Source organism: Battus philenor, unplaced genomic scaffold (genome assembly GCF_028537555.1).
Source record: "Battus philenor isolate CCGP_79_NKW_IND1 unplaced genomic scaffold, ilBatPhil1.0.hap1 SCAF_10, whole genome shotgun sequence".
Lineage (NCBI taxonomy): Eukaryota > Metazoa > Arthropoda > Insecta > Lepidoptera > Papilionidae > Battus > Battus philenor.
In genome coordinates, this window is record NW_027181662.1 from 15,481,160 (window position 1) to 15,498,796 (window position 17,637).

The following is a 17,637-nucleotide window of genomic DNA, read 5'->3' on the forward strand; positions in this document are numbered from 1 at the left end:
TATGTCACGGCATGGATGTAATGTAATTTATTTCTTCTATTGGAAATAGTCATTCGTGTTTATTGCAATACACTTTCTTGAGGCCAAACTTTTTTGCTTAACATAATAACAAAAGATGACTGTAGACGGCGATGAAAAAACGGAGCGTGAACGCGTTTTTATGGACGTTTCGATCGGTGGCTTACCATCCGGTCGTATCATTTTCGAGCTGTTTACCGATGTTGCCCCCAAAACTGCTGAAAACTTCCGTGCCTTATGCACGGGCGAAATGGGAGTCGGCAAAGTTACCGGCAAACCATTAACTTACAAGGTGCGTAGCTCGCTATACTCTGAACATCTTTTTGGGTCCGTAAGTTTACCTATAAAGGTTCCTAAAAGGCAAAATTCAGTCAAATACCATTTCTATCGGCTATTTGCAAAGCTTGCTAACACCATTACTTTAGGTTGGAAGTTTGTAGTAGACTTTCAAATCTACCATGGCATGCATGTTATTAATCTTTTCCAAGATGTCTCATAAACTGTAATTTTTATGCTAATATATTTTACCAGGGTATGGTATTCCACCGAGTAGTGAAAGACTTCATGATACAAGGGGGAGACTTTACAAATGCTAATGGAACAGGAGGCGAGTCTATATATGGAGGGACTTTCGAAGGTGAGCATACTAAATCCATTTTGCATTATTACAAAATTTTTATTATTTCTTTAAGAAATAGATTGTTAAGTCTTGTAATGCCTACTAATGAAGATTCAAATGTCATAAGAATTTTTTGGCATTTCTCTTATGAACAGGTATTTGAATGTGTTCTATTTACAAAGAGGACTATGTAGGTTCAATAGCCTACAATGTTTAATGAGATGTCACTTCATGGCAAGTGGTTTATCTCTAAAAACAATCATGTGGCAAACAATGCGAATTACTCAACTGCCACCATTAATTCACTCAACATGTGTTTCACCCTTCCATGGGGCATCTTCAGGAGATATGTTACACTGATTAGTGCCAAACACAGAGTGCACTAATTTGCATTGTTTGCTGCATACACATTTATCAGCGGGCTGGCGGGCGGTGCATTTTGTTGCATGACTACCACTGCATGTACAGAAGTGGCTAAATATTGGTCCTTTTTTTACTTGATGGATTTCTGCAAGGTAACGGCTGATTCCATTAAATCGATAATTATGCCTAAAATAAGATATTACAGAGTCTTTAAGCTTCTTTAACAATTAAATGTGATGGGAAATAGCTCTACGGAACACAGAATAAGAATGTTATATGTGTTTTGAGTCCAGGGCCTTCTTTCAGAGTCTCTGATACATAGTCTCTCTATGGAGCACTAGCTCAAAAGTTTAGCTCAACAGCGTCCACATGTCATGAAATACTTGTAATAGTTCATGCTGAGGTTCCCAAAAGAAGCTTTTAATCTTAATTTCTAAGAAGTTTTGTTTAACACATTCAGACTGGGGCTGATTGTCATCTTTTTTATTGTGAGGCCGTGCTTGAACTGAACATTCTGGTGGCATGTAACTGTTGTATGTTTGTTCAGTGTTAGTAAATATGAAATGTAATTCTACAATATTTGGCACCACCCATTGGGACAGTCTGGTTTTGGCCATCAGTGGTATGTGCTGGCATAAATGTGTTCAACATTTCAAATGCTCTGTCTCTCTTTTAGTTCTTAGAAACTATAATTACCAGTATAATAATTTATGACAACAATTGTACATCATAAATCAATTACGCAGTATTACTCATAATTAAAGATATAGATAATAGAATTGAGCAATTAGTTTGTAAAGAATTGAAGTATATATTTTTAAATAATTATTCCTTGTCAGATGAAACATTTGAGCTTAAACATGACCGACCATATCTGCTCTCTATGGCCAATAGGGGCAAGGACACCAATGGATCCCAATTCTTTATGTAAGTTACAGCCAATACACCGGGTAAGGTTTATTTTAAGTCCTTTAAAATGTAACCATTATGGAAATAGTTTTTTTGTAACTGATATGCTGATTTGAACCATTTAAAGTAATGCATTTATGACATATTTATGTTAAGACACTGAACAGTAGAAAAGACCACCCACTTTTGACATATTATTATTATATATAAAAGACAGGATGTCTAAGGTATGGCACACAACTCGACTTAAAATAAAAAGTGATTAGAGAGTTATAATACCAACCATAGATATACTTACCTGCTTTGTTTTTTAAAGGTTTGCAATGAGATCAAGGCTTTCTGAATGGATGATAAAAACCTGGTTTTGTCAATGGGTACAGGCAGTTAAAATATTGGAAAATCACGAAAAAGATCTGATTTCATTTGCAACAGTCATTAAACTGTTTACAAAATCAGATGTTTCATAATTCTTCAACCTTCAGTACATGTATTCTATAAATAATAAATCATCAGTATTAAATATGGTTAGTCAAATGTAGGGATTTCCAAATAGGTGGTTATCATCCTCTTGGGGTTGACACACAAATTATTTTTAGGGTTCGAGGTCCAAAAAATCTTCCTTTATTTTCTTAATGTAGGTAATATTTAAAATTTGAATTAATAAGGTTATTGAGTTTAATTACCCATTATAATTACTTAATTATGTCAATTTATTTTTGTATTGAAAACAACTTGAGATATGATTTTTGAAATGATTTTGTTATGGTTATTCAAGATATCAGTCCATTTTGTGAAGAAAGCTCTTAGCTAATTTAGAAATGCCTGTTTTAATGGCTTTAGCAATGTTTTGTGAACATGCCTTATGATGTGGTGTGCTCAGCGCCCCCCCAGTTAGGGTGTTGCTTGGCGATTGGCGGCGCTCTGCGTTAGCGAGCCGCGGTTGATGTGAGGTTGTGTGTGTAGAGGGCGCTGGCGGCCACCTGCGCGCGCTGCCCGCTATCGTTCTTGTTGTGTTCTGTGTGTTGTAGAACAACACAGCCGGCGCCGCATCTCGACAAGTAAGTTCACATATTTATTTATTAGTTATTACTTAAATCAATATCATTACCGTAGGATGCTCCACTGCTGGACTGAGGCTTCCGCTATAGATTTTCATTAACTCTGACTAGCTGCAGCATGATCCAGCGACTTCCAACGACTTCAACAAGATCATGGATCCATTCCGTGGGAGAAAGTTCTGATCCACAACCTTAAAGCCCCAGCGGCCATCTGTTCTGTACTGTTCACTTATATACATGTCTACTACAAGTCATCTCCCGAGGTATGTGAATGGTAAGGCAGATGAAGTTGACAGACATGAAACTGTTTGTTTTCAAATATCTTGTGTGCATCCTGTTATTTGAGCCGTCCCTCGTCTTACCGCTAAAATATCTAAGTCAGAGATAACCATTGCTGTACAATGCATAATTCTAAACTTATCTATTAATAAATTAACAGAAATTTACTATAGTTTATTCAAAATAAATAACAATAAATCACCTAATGTATTTCTTTTTACATTTTTATTAAGACTAAGGTAGTCTTCTATGGAGAGAAAAATGTATACAAACTAATTTTTTTAATTTTTGTAATTGAAGAAAACTAATTAATTAATTTGAAATTGTAAGTGATACTAAGTAATTTTAACAGTACTATTATTTAGTATACTTAGTATATATTAATCATACATTTTTTCTTCAATATTCAAATATATTTTATAAGACTTTTTTTTTTCTAAGAGACTGCGGACTAAACAATCCTAGTCAAAAATAGTGTATCAATAAATACAAGTGTTATTGTTTGCTTGTTCCAGTGTGCACGTAGTTTTCGGTCAAGTGGTGGGGGGTGCAGCGCTGGTGCGGCAGCTGGAGGCGCTGCCCGTGGACCGCAACTCGCGACCGCTGCAAGACGTGCTCGTCACCGCCTGCGGCCAGCTGGTACGGCTTAAGTCTGGTACGTTGCAAATCATGTTAATTTATTGTAAATTTTTCGAACACAGTAAAAGTAGGTGCTTATACCATATTTGCATCTTGACTCTAGGAACAGATTGCCCATATAGCCAAGCGGCATTGCGCCCATTTTGCGTCGGGATTATCTTAAAAAAAGTAAACCCACACTCACTCGTACACAAATTAATTGTATTTATATCTAATGGCATGAGGAGTTTTTTTTTTTCTCTCTATGGTTAGAATCAATGTGATCTATACGAATCTAAGGTGTATTTATACACTTGCACTTCACCATATTCATGTAACTTTCAACACTATAAAGATACAAAAAATAAAATTGGAAGAATTATCAGCGATATGGTTAGGGTAGGGATTCCCAAAGTGCTTGATATTCTTATAGGTTTTTGGTTTTAACATAAATGAAAATCGATTAGGGGTTTGACTCAAAATAAATAGTTAAATATATATAAAAATAATTAATTTTTATCGTCAGGTAAAAAACGCAAGCAAGGTAAGGAGAAGGAAAAAGAACAGAGCGATGGAGAATCTGATCATTCCCATAAGAAAGATAAGAAGAAGAAAAAAGATAAGAAAAAGAAAAGGTATTACAATTTTATAATCTTTTTTAGTGACAAATTTAATTCCAGATAATTCTGAGGACATTACAGAACAGAACAGTCAGAAAAAAGAAAACTATTTCTTAAGAAGACAAGATAATATACAAATTTTTTAATTGCATATACTTGAGAATTAATATAATTGTTAAAAAAAAATATTCCTATTTGCAGACACCATTCTGATCAATCGGCAGAAGAGGAAGAGGGAGAAGAAGCTCCCTCGCATCCTCTTGTATCTACGTCGAAGATTGACCCACGGGAGATACCTGAGGTGCCTACCAACAGGTTTCTCCTCAGAGGGGGTCGGGACCAGGATAAGGAAAGAGACCAGAGAAAGGACAGGGAAAGGTAGTATTATTTGAGCATGTTTAATATTATTACAATTAAAGATATATATGTATAGCATCAGGATTTCTGTACAGAATTGAATGAGAAATAAGTATACAACATAGCCATGTGGATTGGCAGGTTGTAGTGGTAGTGGGCTTGCCACATAGCACATAGAGCACATGGTGATCTGGTTTTTTTTTGGAATGGAAATCATGAATTGGCAAGCACTGCACAGTTCACAGACATTGATTGATAGAAGACTTTGTATGTAGGTCATTTCAAACTTTACTAAGGCTATTTATAATGATGATGAAAGAAAGGTATAAATTGTTGGGATAAGTTCATTCATTGATTGCACCAATGGGTATGTGGCAAGCAACTCTGCTGCAATAAAACACAGCAGTAATAAAACATGATTAAAAATGCTATTATTATGTATGCCATATCAAAATTTTTATTTTAGTCCTCCAGGAGATCCTTCATTTTAATCGCCTGTAAAAGTATTCAAAATTTGCTGTGTTAATTGTTGCTAAGTGATATTACTGTTTTGAAATTGATATATTCTAATTAATGTATATAGGAAATTTGGGTAAGCAGTCATAAAAACAAAACAAACGATTTGGTTGTAATTGGTTTTTGTTGGATGCAAATTGAGTCTTCATGTCAGTCAAATTGATCTCTTTTGTCATTCTCTAGGCATACATGAGTGGTCACTATGAATGATTCAAAGAAGATACACAATACAACAATTATTATAAAAAATGGAGTCCATTTTTAGACCATGTCTACCACTGAAATCAGTTTTAGTTTAACACATTTACCGCTTTAGTACTTCCTATTTTAAATACACTAGCTACAAGTATTTTAATGATAAATTAACATTATTTTTTGTTTCACTTTTGTCATCGGTTTTGCACTAGACTTAATGTTTGTAACATATATATGGTAACAGTTGATTAAATAAGAAACATTTCCTTTAGTAAAATAATGTTAACTTTCTTTTACAGCTTTAGCCAATTTCTAATGTAAGTTATTGTATTTGCATTGAATTTTATCAACTTGAACCAGTAAATAAAATTTATTACTGACATATAGTCGAAGAAATACATTATAGCAAACATTGTATTGTTAGGTTAATTTTTTTGATATGATACAGAATAACAATGTTACCTGATGCCGATATTAAAAGAGGTGATTGTATATGTCATATACAACAGTATTATTGACAAGCTTTTGAATATTTATTCAAATAATAAAAACAACATATAAAAGACCTCATTTTAGATCTGTTTTTGTAATTTTAGAAAATCATTATAGTCTGTACCTATCTATTGATATTTCACTTTGACGTTTATATGACAACTGTCAACAATGTCATTTAAGTGTCAAAAAAGATTGTTGTGGGCGCCAAATTTTAAATTTGGAATTTGAATTAATCTGTAGTTAAATTTTTTATGGCGCTATGATACAATGTTGTGGATAGAGTTGAAGGACATGGAATCCCTATAAGATTGGTCGGAAGCCGACAGCATGCACTGTCTTCCGACCGTAACAAAGTCCTCTGACGACTGAAAATTAATCTACAAATACTTGGTGATATTATTTAGAGATATTATAATAAAATGTGTTTTTGTTTGCAGGATGCGCTACCGGGAGAGGGAACGACATACGTATACAAGGAGCGGCAGGATCATAAAAGGGCGCGGTGTGTTTGTAAGTGGCTACAACTTAATACTGTCCAGTCAGTCCTATTATTATTTTTGTTGACATATTAGTATAGTTCAATTTCAAATTCACCACGATAAAGCGTCTAAACCTATAATCAACCAAACTTGATATACAAGCAAAATAATCAAGTTGCTTGAAATGAGATTATAAACATTTACATTTTGTCATCATAGTAGAAATTGAATTTATTTAATATGTCTTGAAGACAATGTTTTTAATATTAAAAACAATAATGACAGGATACTACTAGATAATGCTATTTAATAGAAACTTAAAACAAATTGAGTGGTTGTCTGATGACATGCTTTTACTTAAAACTACAAGGAATTAAACACATCTTGATGAAAAATATTACAGTAAACACTTTCAAATTCCTTTTTTGTTACCGTTCTCTAAAATGTCTTCTATTTTTAATCTTTACTATTAGTTTAGGATCTTGTTAGGACTATACTGTGATCATCATAGATGTTCACAGTTAAATCATTTAACAACCATTGTGCGCAGTCAAGACGCCAATCTGCAAAATAATATAACCGCTTCTAATGCTGTAGTTAGAGCAATTGATTCCCAAGCTGCGGTTGCGTCCGAAGGGTGTGTGTAAGAAATGTAGCGTGGGTAGGCCTCCTCCCACCGGGTGCGCCGACGACATGGTTAAGATCGAAGGAAGTTGCTCGATGCAGGCAGCGCAAGACCGGTTATCGTGGCGATCTTTGGAGGAGGCCTATGTCCTGCAGTTGGTGTCTATCCGCGTATATGATGATGAACTTTGTCACTGACATTCAAATTTGTAGGAAAACAAAGTTGTGAATACATTTGTGAAGAAAAAAAGGTGTAATATGATATTTAATGTGTGTGCACAGCGCTACCGTACGCCGTCCCGCTCGCGCTCCCGGTCTCGCTCGCACACGCCACCCCACTGGCGACAGGCCCAGCGCCGGATCATCAAACTCTCCGATTATGAGGTGAGTGCTGTCATTATCTGTAGTGTTTAGAAAAAAAGTCACCAAAGTGGTTCAGGTGGACTAGGGAGTCCAGAGTAGTAGTCTCGAGGTCTACATTGGCCTGACAAAAAATGGTGGGTTACAATTCGTAAGCGGGAAGCAGTCCAAGAAAATAATCCATGACAATCTAGATTCACGGTAATATGTGCCTTCAAAAATGAAAAACTAAAACGTTGGCTTGATTTCACTTTTAATGTAGGAAGATAATATTTAAAACATCACAGCGACTATTGCATAAATTACATATTTGTTATTCAGTATTCAGATATATGGGGATCATTGGAATGAGGTAAATTTTGAAAGTGGGCGAAACTCTGGTTTATAAAACATATTTATATCAGTTTTCGGAAGACAAATTAATTAGAAATGTTCAGCACGTAAATAATTTAGAACTGAAACCCAAGAAAAGAATCAAAGGGTATAAAAAAATGTATTATTAACATTTTGGATTCATTTTTCGTCACCAATTTTTTTTTTTGTGTATTTTAAGTTCTGTTTTACTTTTTGAAGTAAAAACCATGTCACTGTGTTAAGTCCATATCCAGGTGAGAAATCATTGCATCCCTTAAAATATTAAGCGAAAAAAGAAAAGAATAATAGGCTGAAAAATGACACTTTTAATCCTTCTTTTTGTAATTTTTAATTCTAGAAGGCTATCACAGTCATTTTTTTCTACCCATGTAAAGTCCACTGCTGGCCAAAGACCTCCCAATAGATATCCAATAAGGCCGGTTGGAAGGGACCTACGGTGTTCCTAATGAGGCCATCTGGTCTTTTGGGTCCTAAGTGTCCACTCCAGAATTTTAAGGTCCCTACGACCATGTGTTCGTTACGTATCCCAATATGAATATCATAGGACTGACAAGGTATATTTTATTCTGCAGCGCATGGACCAGGAGCGCGCCGACAAGGAGGTGTACGACCCCCCCAAGAAGCCGGTAGACAAGCTCCCCAATGGTAATTAATTTTGTACTAAAACGTACACGGTCATCAAACAACACCAGCCCCCACACCGACAACAGCATATAAATTTAAATACAACTAACAAAAAATACATTATGAATATTTCTGATTAATTTTTGAAATTTAATTGGATATTATTTATATTCGAAATTGTAGAATTTTTAGTTAATAATAAAATGAAACTATAAATATGTGGTACAAGATACTTAATTTTATAACGGAAACTGAATTTTTTTATTGCAAAATAAAAATAATTTAACGAATTTTTCATTTCTATTTTGAAATAGGGTGTTTGTTTATAATAGTTGCAATGTTCTTACTTAATATGTGTCTTTTTGTCTGCAGATGAACCGGGAACCCCCGAACAAGAGAAGGAGGAGGGCGAATGTGACTCCACTATTGGTTAGTTGCTGCAAGTTATTGTCTGTGGTCTTCTTAATATACTTTGATGTCATATAACTTTTCTTGGCCTCTAAAATTAGAGAAGGCATCAAATAATAAGATGATTTATGTAGTTTGAGTGACTGTCTAATCCAAGGTCTCCTCATTGTTTGCTGGCTATTACTCTATGGCAAGTTAGTCTAGGCGACATGCAAACGCTTAGGCAAACTGCAATAGTCCATGGTAGTCTCAAGGGGGGGGGGGGGGGAATCCGCAGAACAATCGTAGTCACTGATGTAGGTCAAAGAACGAACAATTCTTGTGAGATGGATAGGTGGGACATATGAAGAAGGAGAAGAATACTCCTTCCCTTTACATATTCAAAAAGTGGAAGTAGGAACAAGGTAAATTTGGGTTTATAGTGTATAATTTTGATTTTTATATATTTCTACTGTTATATTCATATAAAATGAACAAAATAAACTGTATATTGTTGATATATCACCTGATGTCAAGTCATTACACGATATACTGTTGTGTAGTGAGAAGATGGTATAATAGGGGAAAATACCATCAGGCTGTAGGAGGAACTATTCAAAAACACGAACTTCAGCAATGATAAGAAAAATTACACAGCTGGGGAAAATGACTGACGTCGAACTTGCTCCCGTGATGATCGTTTCAGATGTAACAATAGTATTTGTGCTTCTCAGACCAGTCCCGGCACGAGAAGGTTGACTACAACGCGCTGGACTTCGAAGAGGATATTGACCATGATGGTAAGAACTATATGTCACCTTTATTCAAGTAGCGTTTACATGCGCTTTTGAATAGATTTTTCACATTAGAAACAGTAAGCTACCACCTTCCGGGAATGCTGATCTGTCGAGAAGAGCTGCACAAAAATTTAAAAGTTGCCCTTTTTGAAGATTTACAGTTTGGAGGAAACAGGAGAACGATGAGACATGTATACATCAGGGGGTCTATTCGAACATAAATTTATTGTCTCAACATAAAATAAATAGTGCGATTCTTTCTCTAGGCCAATATTTATGTAACGGTAGCCCTGTGATTAATATCAACGAACTAGTTCCGATATTCGACGCTAGATGTCGCTAATATAACAGGGCAAGTCATCAGTCGATAGCGCCAATTGTTAGGCAGATCTATTAATGAATATTGTAAGCTGAAGCGACTATTGCATAAATTGCATCAGTTGCAATCACAAGCCTTCTTTTAAAAGTATGCAGTACCTGTAATATGATGCAACTACACAGCATGGTTATATATATATATATATATATATATATATATATATATAACCTATATGTTGAATATTGACGTGTGTTGGTTCAGAAGCGGGGGCGCGGAGAGCGGGGCGGCGCGAGGCGCGTGCGGGGCGCGGGGAGGCGCGCGACACGCGGGCGGTGTCCCCGCGGCAGCGCGCAGAGGCGCTGGCGCGCGCGCTCGGCGTCAACCCTCGCCACGACCAGCTCAGGTATAGCTCGCGACTCCAAATCAAGTATTTTAAGTTAAAGGGTATCATCATAGAGGAGCACAATTTGCTTCTTGTTGGCAATTAACCCGAGTTCTGATATTTTTCTTTTGATAATAATAATATATTACTGAGAAAATTTTGGTTTTTGATTAAAATTAGATATGGTATCATATGGCGCATTTGGCCAAAACCTATCGGACATTGTTCAGCAACGGACATCTTATGCCTGAATGGATGGTGATGAAAGTTTTAGTTCATAAAGTGCTATTGACTATGTATTCATTGGAACCAAGTCTGATAGTTTGTATTTCATGACAGAGATAACCGCGAGTACCGTCAGTTCCGTGACCGGCGGCGCGACGGGCCCGTGTCGTGCGTGCAGCCCGTGCAGCCCGCTGCCCACGCCGCCCACTCTGCCCACGCCGCCAACGCGTCCCACTCCGACGCAGACGACGGACACTCGCAGGGCTACGACCCATTCCGGTTGCTAAGGAGCACCTTCGCCAGCCAGCAAAAAGAGAAAATAAAAGAGCAGCGGTAAGTTTACAAACATTGGTTTTACATAACATTAAATAAATCTAAATGTTTATCTATGTTAGGAACGTTTATTTTCTCTTCGTTTACATTAATGTCGTCCAGTAACTTCTAATACACTATTTGATTACCCAAATGGCTTTCAAACTCCGCACGACGCATATAATATTACAGAAAATTCACTAGATGGCACAAAATTAAAATATTGGTATCGATAAACTGCATACTGTTGCAAGCGCCGCAACTAGATGGCGTTTTCCTTAACAACCTACCTTTTCGTCCAAAATATGACATTGCCTGAAAAGAAAGGCCTTTTCATAGTGTTCATTGCTGATAATGATATACGGATAGATGAGACCGCTTATTTGGTTCGCCTTATAAGAAGGTTTAACGTCACAGAGAGAGTGATTGAGAGGGTTGTGTACAGATTTTCGCTGCTGGATCGAATCAGAAACGAGGACATCTGCAAAAGAATCTTAGGTCACCGACGGAGCTAGAATAATTGATCTGCTTAATTAGCAGTGGGCGGGGCATATGCTCTTGTAACTTGGGCAGAAAGGTTTTCGATCGCCCGCCTAAGTGGACTGTCGACGTGGGGTTGTAAAAGTCGCTGGATGCGGGTAGCGCAGGACCGGTCGTGGTGGCGATTTCTAGAGGAGAGGTATACAACCCTAGCCATAACTTTGCTAGCCACAGCTTTGTCTGTTACATGTGTAAATGAATTTAAAAACAACCTTTTCAACGACATAACCAACTACAATTAAGTTGTACTAGATTAATTCTAAACATCATAAAAGAATATTTAATGGAATCAGGCGTTACCTTGCGGAAGTCCATCCTAAGTAAGAAAAGGACCAAGTGACAAATACAGAGTGTCTGACACAGACTCTGTGTTTGACACTAATCGGTGTAACATAACTCCTGAAGATGCACCGTGGAGGGGTGAAACACGTGTTGAGAGATTTGACGGTGGCAGTTCTGTAGTTCGCATTGTTTTCCGCATGCGCATTTGTCAGCGGGCTGGCGGGCGGTGCACTTTGTTGCCCGCACTTCTATGACAACCTTCATTTAATATATCAACAAGTCTCTCTTTCTTTCGCATAACATGACCAAAGTATTTTAAAATGTTTGAGTGAACAATCACTTACGCTCACATTTTAAATCACTGGTGTGGGTGATGTTGATTGATCCCGAGCTGATTGAGAGTGCAACAGAGTTTACAACAGCTTATCCAAAACTGCATATCGATGGCATCAATTCAGTTTGTTGCTCTCTGTTACGATCTCTCCACAAAGATGTCACTGTGAGAGTTGATTTAGTACGTTTTCGGTCCTCTGAAAATATAAAACACGTTGTCATATTATGCTATCAAAATCTCTTTTATCGTTGTTTTTTTTTTATATAATTTGTAATGTCTATTTGTACAGAAAAGAGGAACGTCAAGATCGTTTTGACAACAGACGTGAAAAAGAAAGAGATAGGTACAGAGATGAGAAACACGAACGCCACAGGAGTGAAAGAGACGACCACAAACATTCCGAGCAACGAAAAGACGATCGGGATAATAAGAAGGATGAAAAAGAAGGTAGAAAACATGATAGGGAAAGTAAGAAGGAAGCAAAGGATATTCAAAAAGAAGATTCGTGGAAAGATGTAAAAGAGGTTAAAAAAGAGGATAAGGATTATAAAAAAGATGAAAAAGACGCCAAAAAAGATGACAGAGACGAGGAGAAGGATGATCGGGATGGTAAAGACCTCAAAAAAGTTTATAAAGAATCACGAAAAGAAGAGAAAGACTACAGAAAAGAAGACAGGGACACACGCGACGACAGGGATTCTAGAAAAGAGGACAGAGATAGAAAGGAGTCCAGGCGCGAAAAATCAAGGGAGAGAGAGAAGCACAGAGACCGTAGAGAGCGGTCTCGCGGAGAGAGAGACAGGAAGAGTTCTACTAAAGAAAGGTATGTTTTTGAATAAAGTCTTCTTGTACTTGGCATGTAAAGTGCAAAAGTTAGTACCAGTTCTCATTGATAGCGGACCTTAGGCGCTAAATTTCACTTGGTTTACAAGAACTATGGTACCGGGCATTTGATTTGACGCGTTGAGTAGTTGAATAAGTTACAACAAAAATCGACCTGGTCAGTTTCTGTAGGGGGTTGTTATTATCACACAGTGCTCTGACAGTTATGTATGTATATAAATTAGTTCTAGATTTTTAAGCACACATAATTAATCATACTGTGTAAAATAATTAAAACAATTGTATGTTATTTGAAAATTGTTTAACTATAATCAATGTTAGTCAGTTTTGTTTATGTAAATGTAATTGATTATTTTTTGGTGTATCAGGACGAAATCTCCCAAAGAGCGTGTCCGCAAGGACTCCGGGTCGGAGGTCCGTGAGAAGGTTCAAGAGAAACCTGGCACGGCAGCTGTGGCAGACGATAAAAAGAAGGTAAAATAACCTTGTTTCTGGTTTGTTAAAGATCACAGTGATGTTTAATTTTTTTATTTTGTTAGTCGTTTCTTATCTGTTCTTACATTATAAGGTTATTAATAGTATATAGGGATAATTTTAAAAAATTAAGAGGCCCGTGCTTTACACTGTGCTTCTATCAGCTGAGATGTTGATGTTTCAATAACTCAAAAGTAAAATTATTTGTGGATAGGATATCGATTCATGTATTGTATAGTACATTGATTCCCAAAGTGGTCTATATCGACCCCCAGGGGTCTATGACAACCTGCAAGAGGTCTACGTCAGCGAAAAAAAATTGGGGGTCCATGAAATGTAAATGGGGGTCCACGATAGTGGATCTCAACACATACACTGATAGTACCTATTTACTTACATCATACTTATAATATCAAAACAGATTGAATTGTTCATCAATACAAGTTCATCCTTCTCCCTAAAAATATTGATTTATTGCTTATTTTATTTTATTTATAGTTTATTTAATGTTACGTATATTTTACATAACAAGTACAAAATTTTATTTTCAGTAGTTTTAATTTAAATTCAATTAATAAATGTTTAAATTAACATGTGTTTTTACTTTAAGTTTTTAACACTAAACTTCACTACAGTTAAAAATTTACAGGAAATCAATATCAGGTAGGGAGGGGGTCTACCCAACACGGAAAAACATGACAAGGGGTCTACGATACAAAAAAGTTTGGGGAACTCTGGTGTAGTAGGATTATTAAGGTTTAGATCGAACCTTGGTTGTTTTAAAATACAAATGACAGAGATATTGGAAGCTATTTTCAGCCGATACATGTCCACTACAAGACAGACGCCTCCTCCGAAGCGACTGCGACGTTAACTATGTCTGTTATGTTACCCAAATCGCGCACATGTTCGATCTATGTCATATAAATCTATTTTAAAATTTACCTGGTTCCAGTGGGCCCTGCGTAGCAATATTTCATTTGTACATAAATACGACTTGTACAATTTCAGATCTGCCACTAAAGGGATGTTATCGGTAAAAGTATATTATTCTATCCAACAATACTACACTGATGTTAATGCGTGGAATTAACTGATGCTGATGCTCACCCAGGATGCAGTGATTATAAAAATATATTTGTAAAGAACAACTGCTAGTTTCTGGCCGACTCTTCTCAGCAGAACAAGTTTTCCGAGCCGGTGGGAGCATCCTTGAATATTTTTGTATTTCGCCTCTTTGCGCATGGCGGCGGCGCTTTGCAAGTCTTCAAACTTTGGGGACCACTAATATTTAATTATTTTCCAGGAGGAGGAGCGCAACGAGGCCAGGAAGGAGCTGATGGAGATCGTGCGTCTGATCAAGTCCCGGCAGCGCGACCGCGAGAACCGCGCCGCGGGTAAGGCTTTGGCGACTTTTACTTTTAGCTTTAACTTTTTTTAACTTTGACGTATACGTTTAATGATAGAGCTATAGACGATGAACATCTGATGTGTTTGTATCGACGTGGGACGGAAGTGATGGGCAAAACAAGCAAATGTCACAACTGTAAAGCTGTCGTTACAGCGTTATTGCAAGAGCAAGATGTTTCCGTACCTGATCTTGTTTTATAGATTTTATAAAAAAAATTAAATTTTGTAGAAATAAAGAAGAAGCGCGCGTCGTCTAGCGGCTCGTCCGGCTCCGAGGACGAGAAGCGCTCGAAGCGCAAGCGCTCCGTCGACAAGAAACGCAGCGTCAGCCCCAAGTGAGTTAATTATTGTTGTTGGATATGATTCAGGACACTAGATAACCTGTTGTGTGGGATACTGTAATATCGGGAGATATAGATTTAGAGAGAGTGGGCTTGAGTCCCGAATAGAGAGGCTTAGCCCAGGTTGATGGAGTTGTCGGAGAAGCCGTCGCTCAACTCCGGGTCTTCGGCGAGTGGGTTTTGGGCACTGTGTAGCTCCAGAGGAGGTTTCCGGCCTGAGCTTATAACTCCTCGGGATATTTGGTGTCCAGTAAACGGCCGATGAAGGGGTTCTTGGGAGGGGAGGGACCCGTTTAGTCACACCAGCAATGAGCCATGGCTTCTACCAGGTGGGTGAGTAGGGCAGGGGAGAGGGTAAAGACCGCGCGTGGAAAGACTGATGTACGCGGATGAGCATCAAGTCCAAAAGAAGTAATCCAGAAGGTATACCTGGGTATCCCCGTGCCACAAACAACGGTATCCGGAAAAAAGTTAGCTGTCGTTATTGAGCATCATAACGTGTCAATAAAAATAACTGCACGATCGTATGAAAGCGAGCGACGTTAATAAAACGCAACTAAAACTCACTGGCCACGCGCAGTAGCCGACCGGACCAATACGACGGGAGTATTGTTGGCTGCGACTGGGGTCGCCTTTCTATTTTCCATATATTATAATCTACAATTATGACTTATGTTTTATTTGCTGCAGATCACGGCCCAGCCCCAAGCAGTCGCGGCGCCGGCGCTCCTCCTCCTCGCACTGAGGGACTCTCGAACCTGCAACTAGCATACAGTCATTACTAGCCATGTAAAGATTGTTTTAGGTTTAGGCTGCCTCCATACCCTTGACATCTGCGCCACCCTTAGTTAATTTTCATTTAAAACCCCAAGTCTCTGAAATGCGCTGTAATTGAAAATTATATTTTATACTAAGACCGCAGAACACTGTAGATATAGTGCTCTTTCAACTGTACTATTGTAAGTGAAAGAGACCGATGAGGTATAGTGGGCGTCGACAATCATAAAGAAAAGTAATCATACGTTCACATGTGGATACTTAAAAGCCGCGTTGGTATCACTTTTTTCTTGTAACACGGATAAAATTCTTTGGTGTGATAAATGTCTGGTTGCCACTTGGCATTTCGTTGCACTTGGGCTAGACCTTTACAGTGACCAAGCTGGAAGGGGTCCTCGGCTGGGGCCATTATGTTAGTTATTTTACCGGACTGGGCGACACTGTTGCGTATTATTATGGTTAGTCTTTAGTTTGTAGATATTTCCTTATGATCTTGATATGTATGACGGTAGTAGAAGAAGCATTTTGATTTAAATACCTCGTTATATTTAAAACATTATTGACACCTTATGTCTTAACCTGGTGGTCTCTTAAATGTGCCGGTCATTGAAATTTTCTTTATCGAAATGGACATTTACTCTCACTTTTAAATCGTCGATTATTTTAACATAATAAATGGTAAATTACCACTTGCTGGAATTGCTGATCTGTTGAAAAGTGTCAGCTTGCATGTTTGTTGAATAGAATTAAATATCAACCTTTTAAATGAATCAAATGACAAAGCTCCACACATTTCGATTTCATCTGATGAAACAGATTGAATAGAAATTAAAGATTTTCAAACTTTCAATGGATTCCCATTATTATACCCCCCCCCCCCTCCACTTCCAATTGTCTTTTGCCCCGCTAGTGCGCGCATAGTGTTTCGTCGCTCAGCAGTACACGGTAACGGTCCCATTATATAGAAATTATCCTATGACTTAAAGTTTCGGGAACCTATGGTAGTATAGCTTTTTAGACTTTTGATTCGCTTTTTCGTTTAAGCTTCTATGTATTCATGGAGCAGAGGTAGTCTAAGGAGGTGAACTTACTAAGCTGCCAAGTATACGTAAGAGAACTTATTATAAAGTTACCGCGGTGCTTTGACCTTCACAGTGGAACACAGCCTTACTACAAAATATGCCGAGAAAATTTATAATTCAGAAGTGGTTCGTTTTAAAAAAAACTTTGTCATACTTTTACGTGTGAATCGTAGGTTAATATTGAAAGGTAAAATTATATTCTAATGTAATTAGGTTGCGCTCTTGGGAATCTAATCCACTGGCAACACCGTTCGCCGACGGGCGGGGGCTCCCGCGAGAGTTGTTTAATCATTCGGTGTAACTATTTTAGGTCTGTATGTCAATTTGAATAAAATATATAAAACGTAATGAAGTTTTATTTCGTTTCAAACCCTGTTGTAGAATAGTACTCTATTGAAATATTCAATATATTTAAAATGTAGCCACATGGAAAGAAAGGTGAAATATTATGGAACTTGATTTATGTCAACTTAGATTTGTAACTTCGTCGTTTCATACAGACACTCGTTGCAAGATAATATGTATATATTTCCCTTAAGATTTCTACAGGGGGATGTACCGGATCATCACTGCTGGCAGGCGGGTTGGTGATCGCAATGTGGTGTTAGCCCATTCTGTGGAAA

General features: G+C 37.5%; 1 protein-coding gene across 1 annotated transcript; it reads left to right on the plus strand.

The window, feature by feature from the left end:
• The first annotated feature begins 5 nt into the window (after positions 1-5).
• On the plus strand, positions 6-16,277 carry Moca-cyp (nuclear cyclophilin protein Moca-cyp). The gene is made up of 19 exons (XM_068771316.1): positions 6-310; positions 550-655; positions 1,840-1,927; positions 2,938-2,967; positions 3,762-3,901; positions 4,391-4,499; positions 4,686-4,862; positions 6,485-6,557; positions 7,433-7,534; positions 8,458-8,530; positions 8,882-8,938; positions 9,631-9,696; positions 10,274-10,415; positions 10,734-10,952; positions 12,377-12,910; positions 13,299-13,404; positions 14,711-14,801; positions 15,044-15,149; positions 15,846-16,277. The coding sequence occupies exons 1-19, from the start codon at positions 116-118 to the stop codon at positions 15,898-15,900; spliced, it is 2,469 nt and encodes an 822-aa protein (XP_068627417.1). The 5' UTR covers positions 6-115; the 3' UTR covers positions 15,901-16,277.
• Positions 16,278-17,637: the final 1,360 nt, after the last annotated feature.

What these genes read in the sequence shown, in the direction of transcription:
- Moca-cyp (XM_068771316.1), top strand. Translation starts at nt 116, where the DNA reads ATGACTGTAGACGGCGATGAAAAAACGGAGCGTGAACGCGTTTTTATG. An exon ending in CCGCGAGAACCGCGCCGCGG is followed by an intron (nt 14,802 to 15,043) that starts GTAAGGCTTTGG and finishes TAAATTTTGTAG; the next exon opens with AAATAAAGAAGAAGCGCGCG. An exon ending in AAACGCAGCGTCAGCCCCAA is followed by an intron (nt 15,150 to 15,845) that starts GTGAGTTAATTA and finishes TATTTGCTGCAG; the next exon opens with ATCACGGCCCAGCCCCAAGC.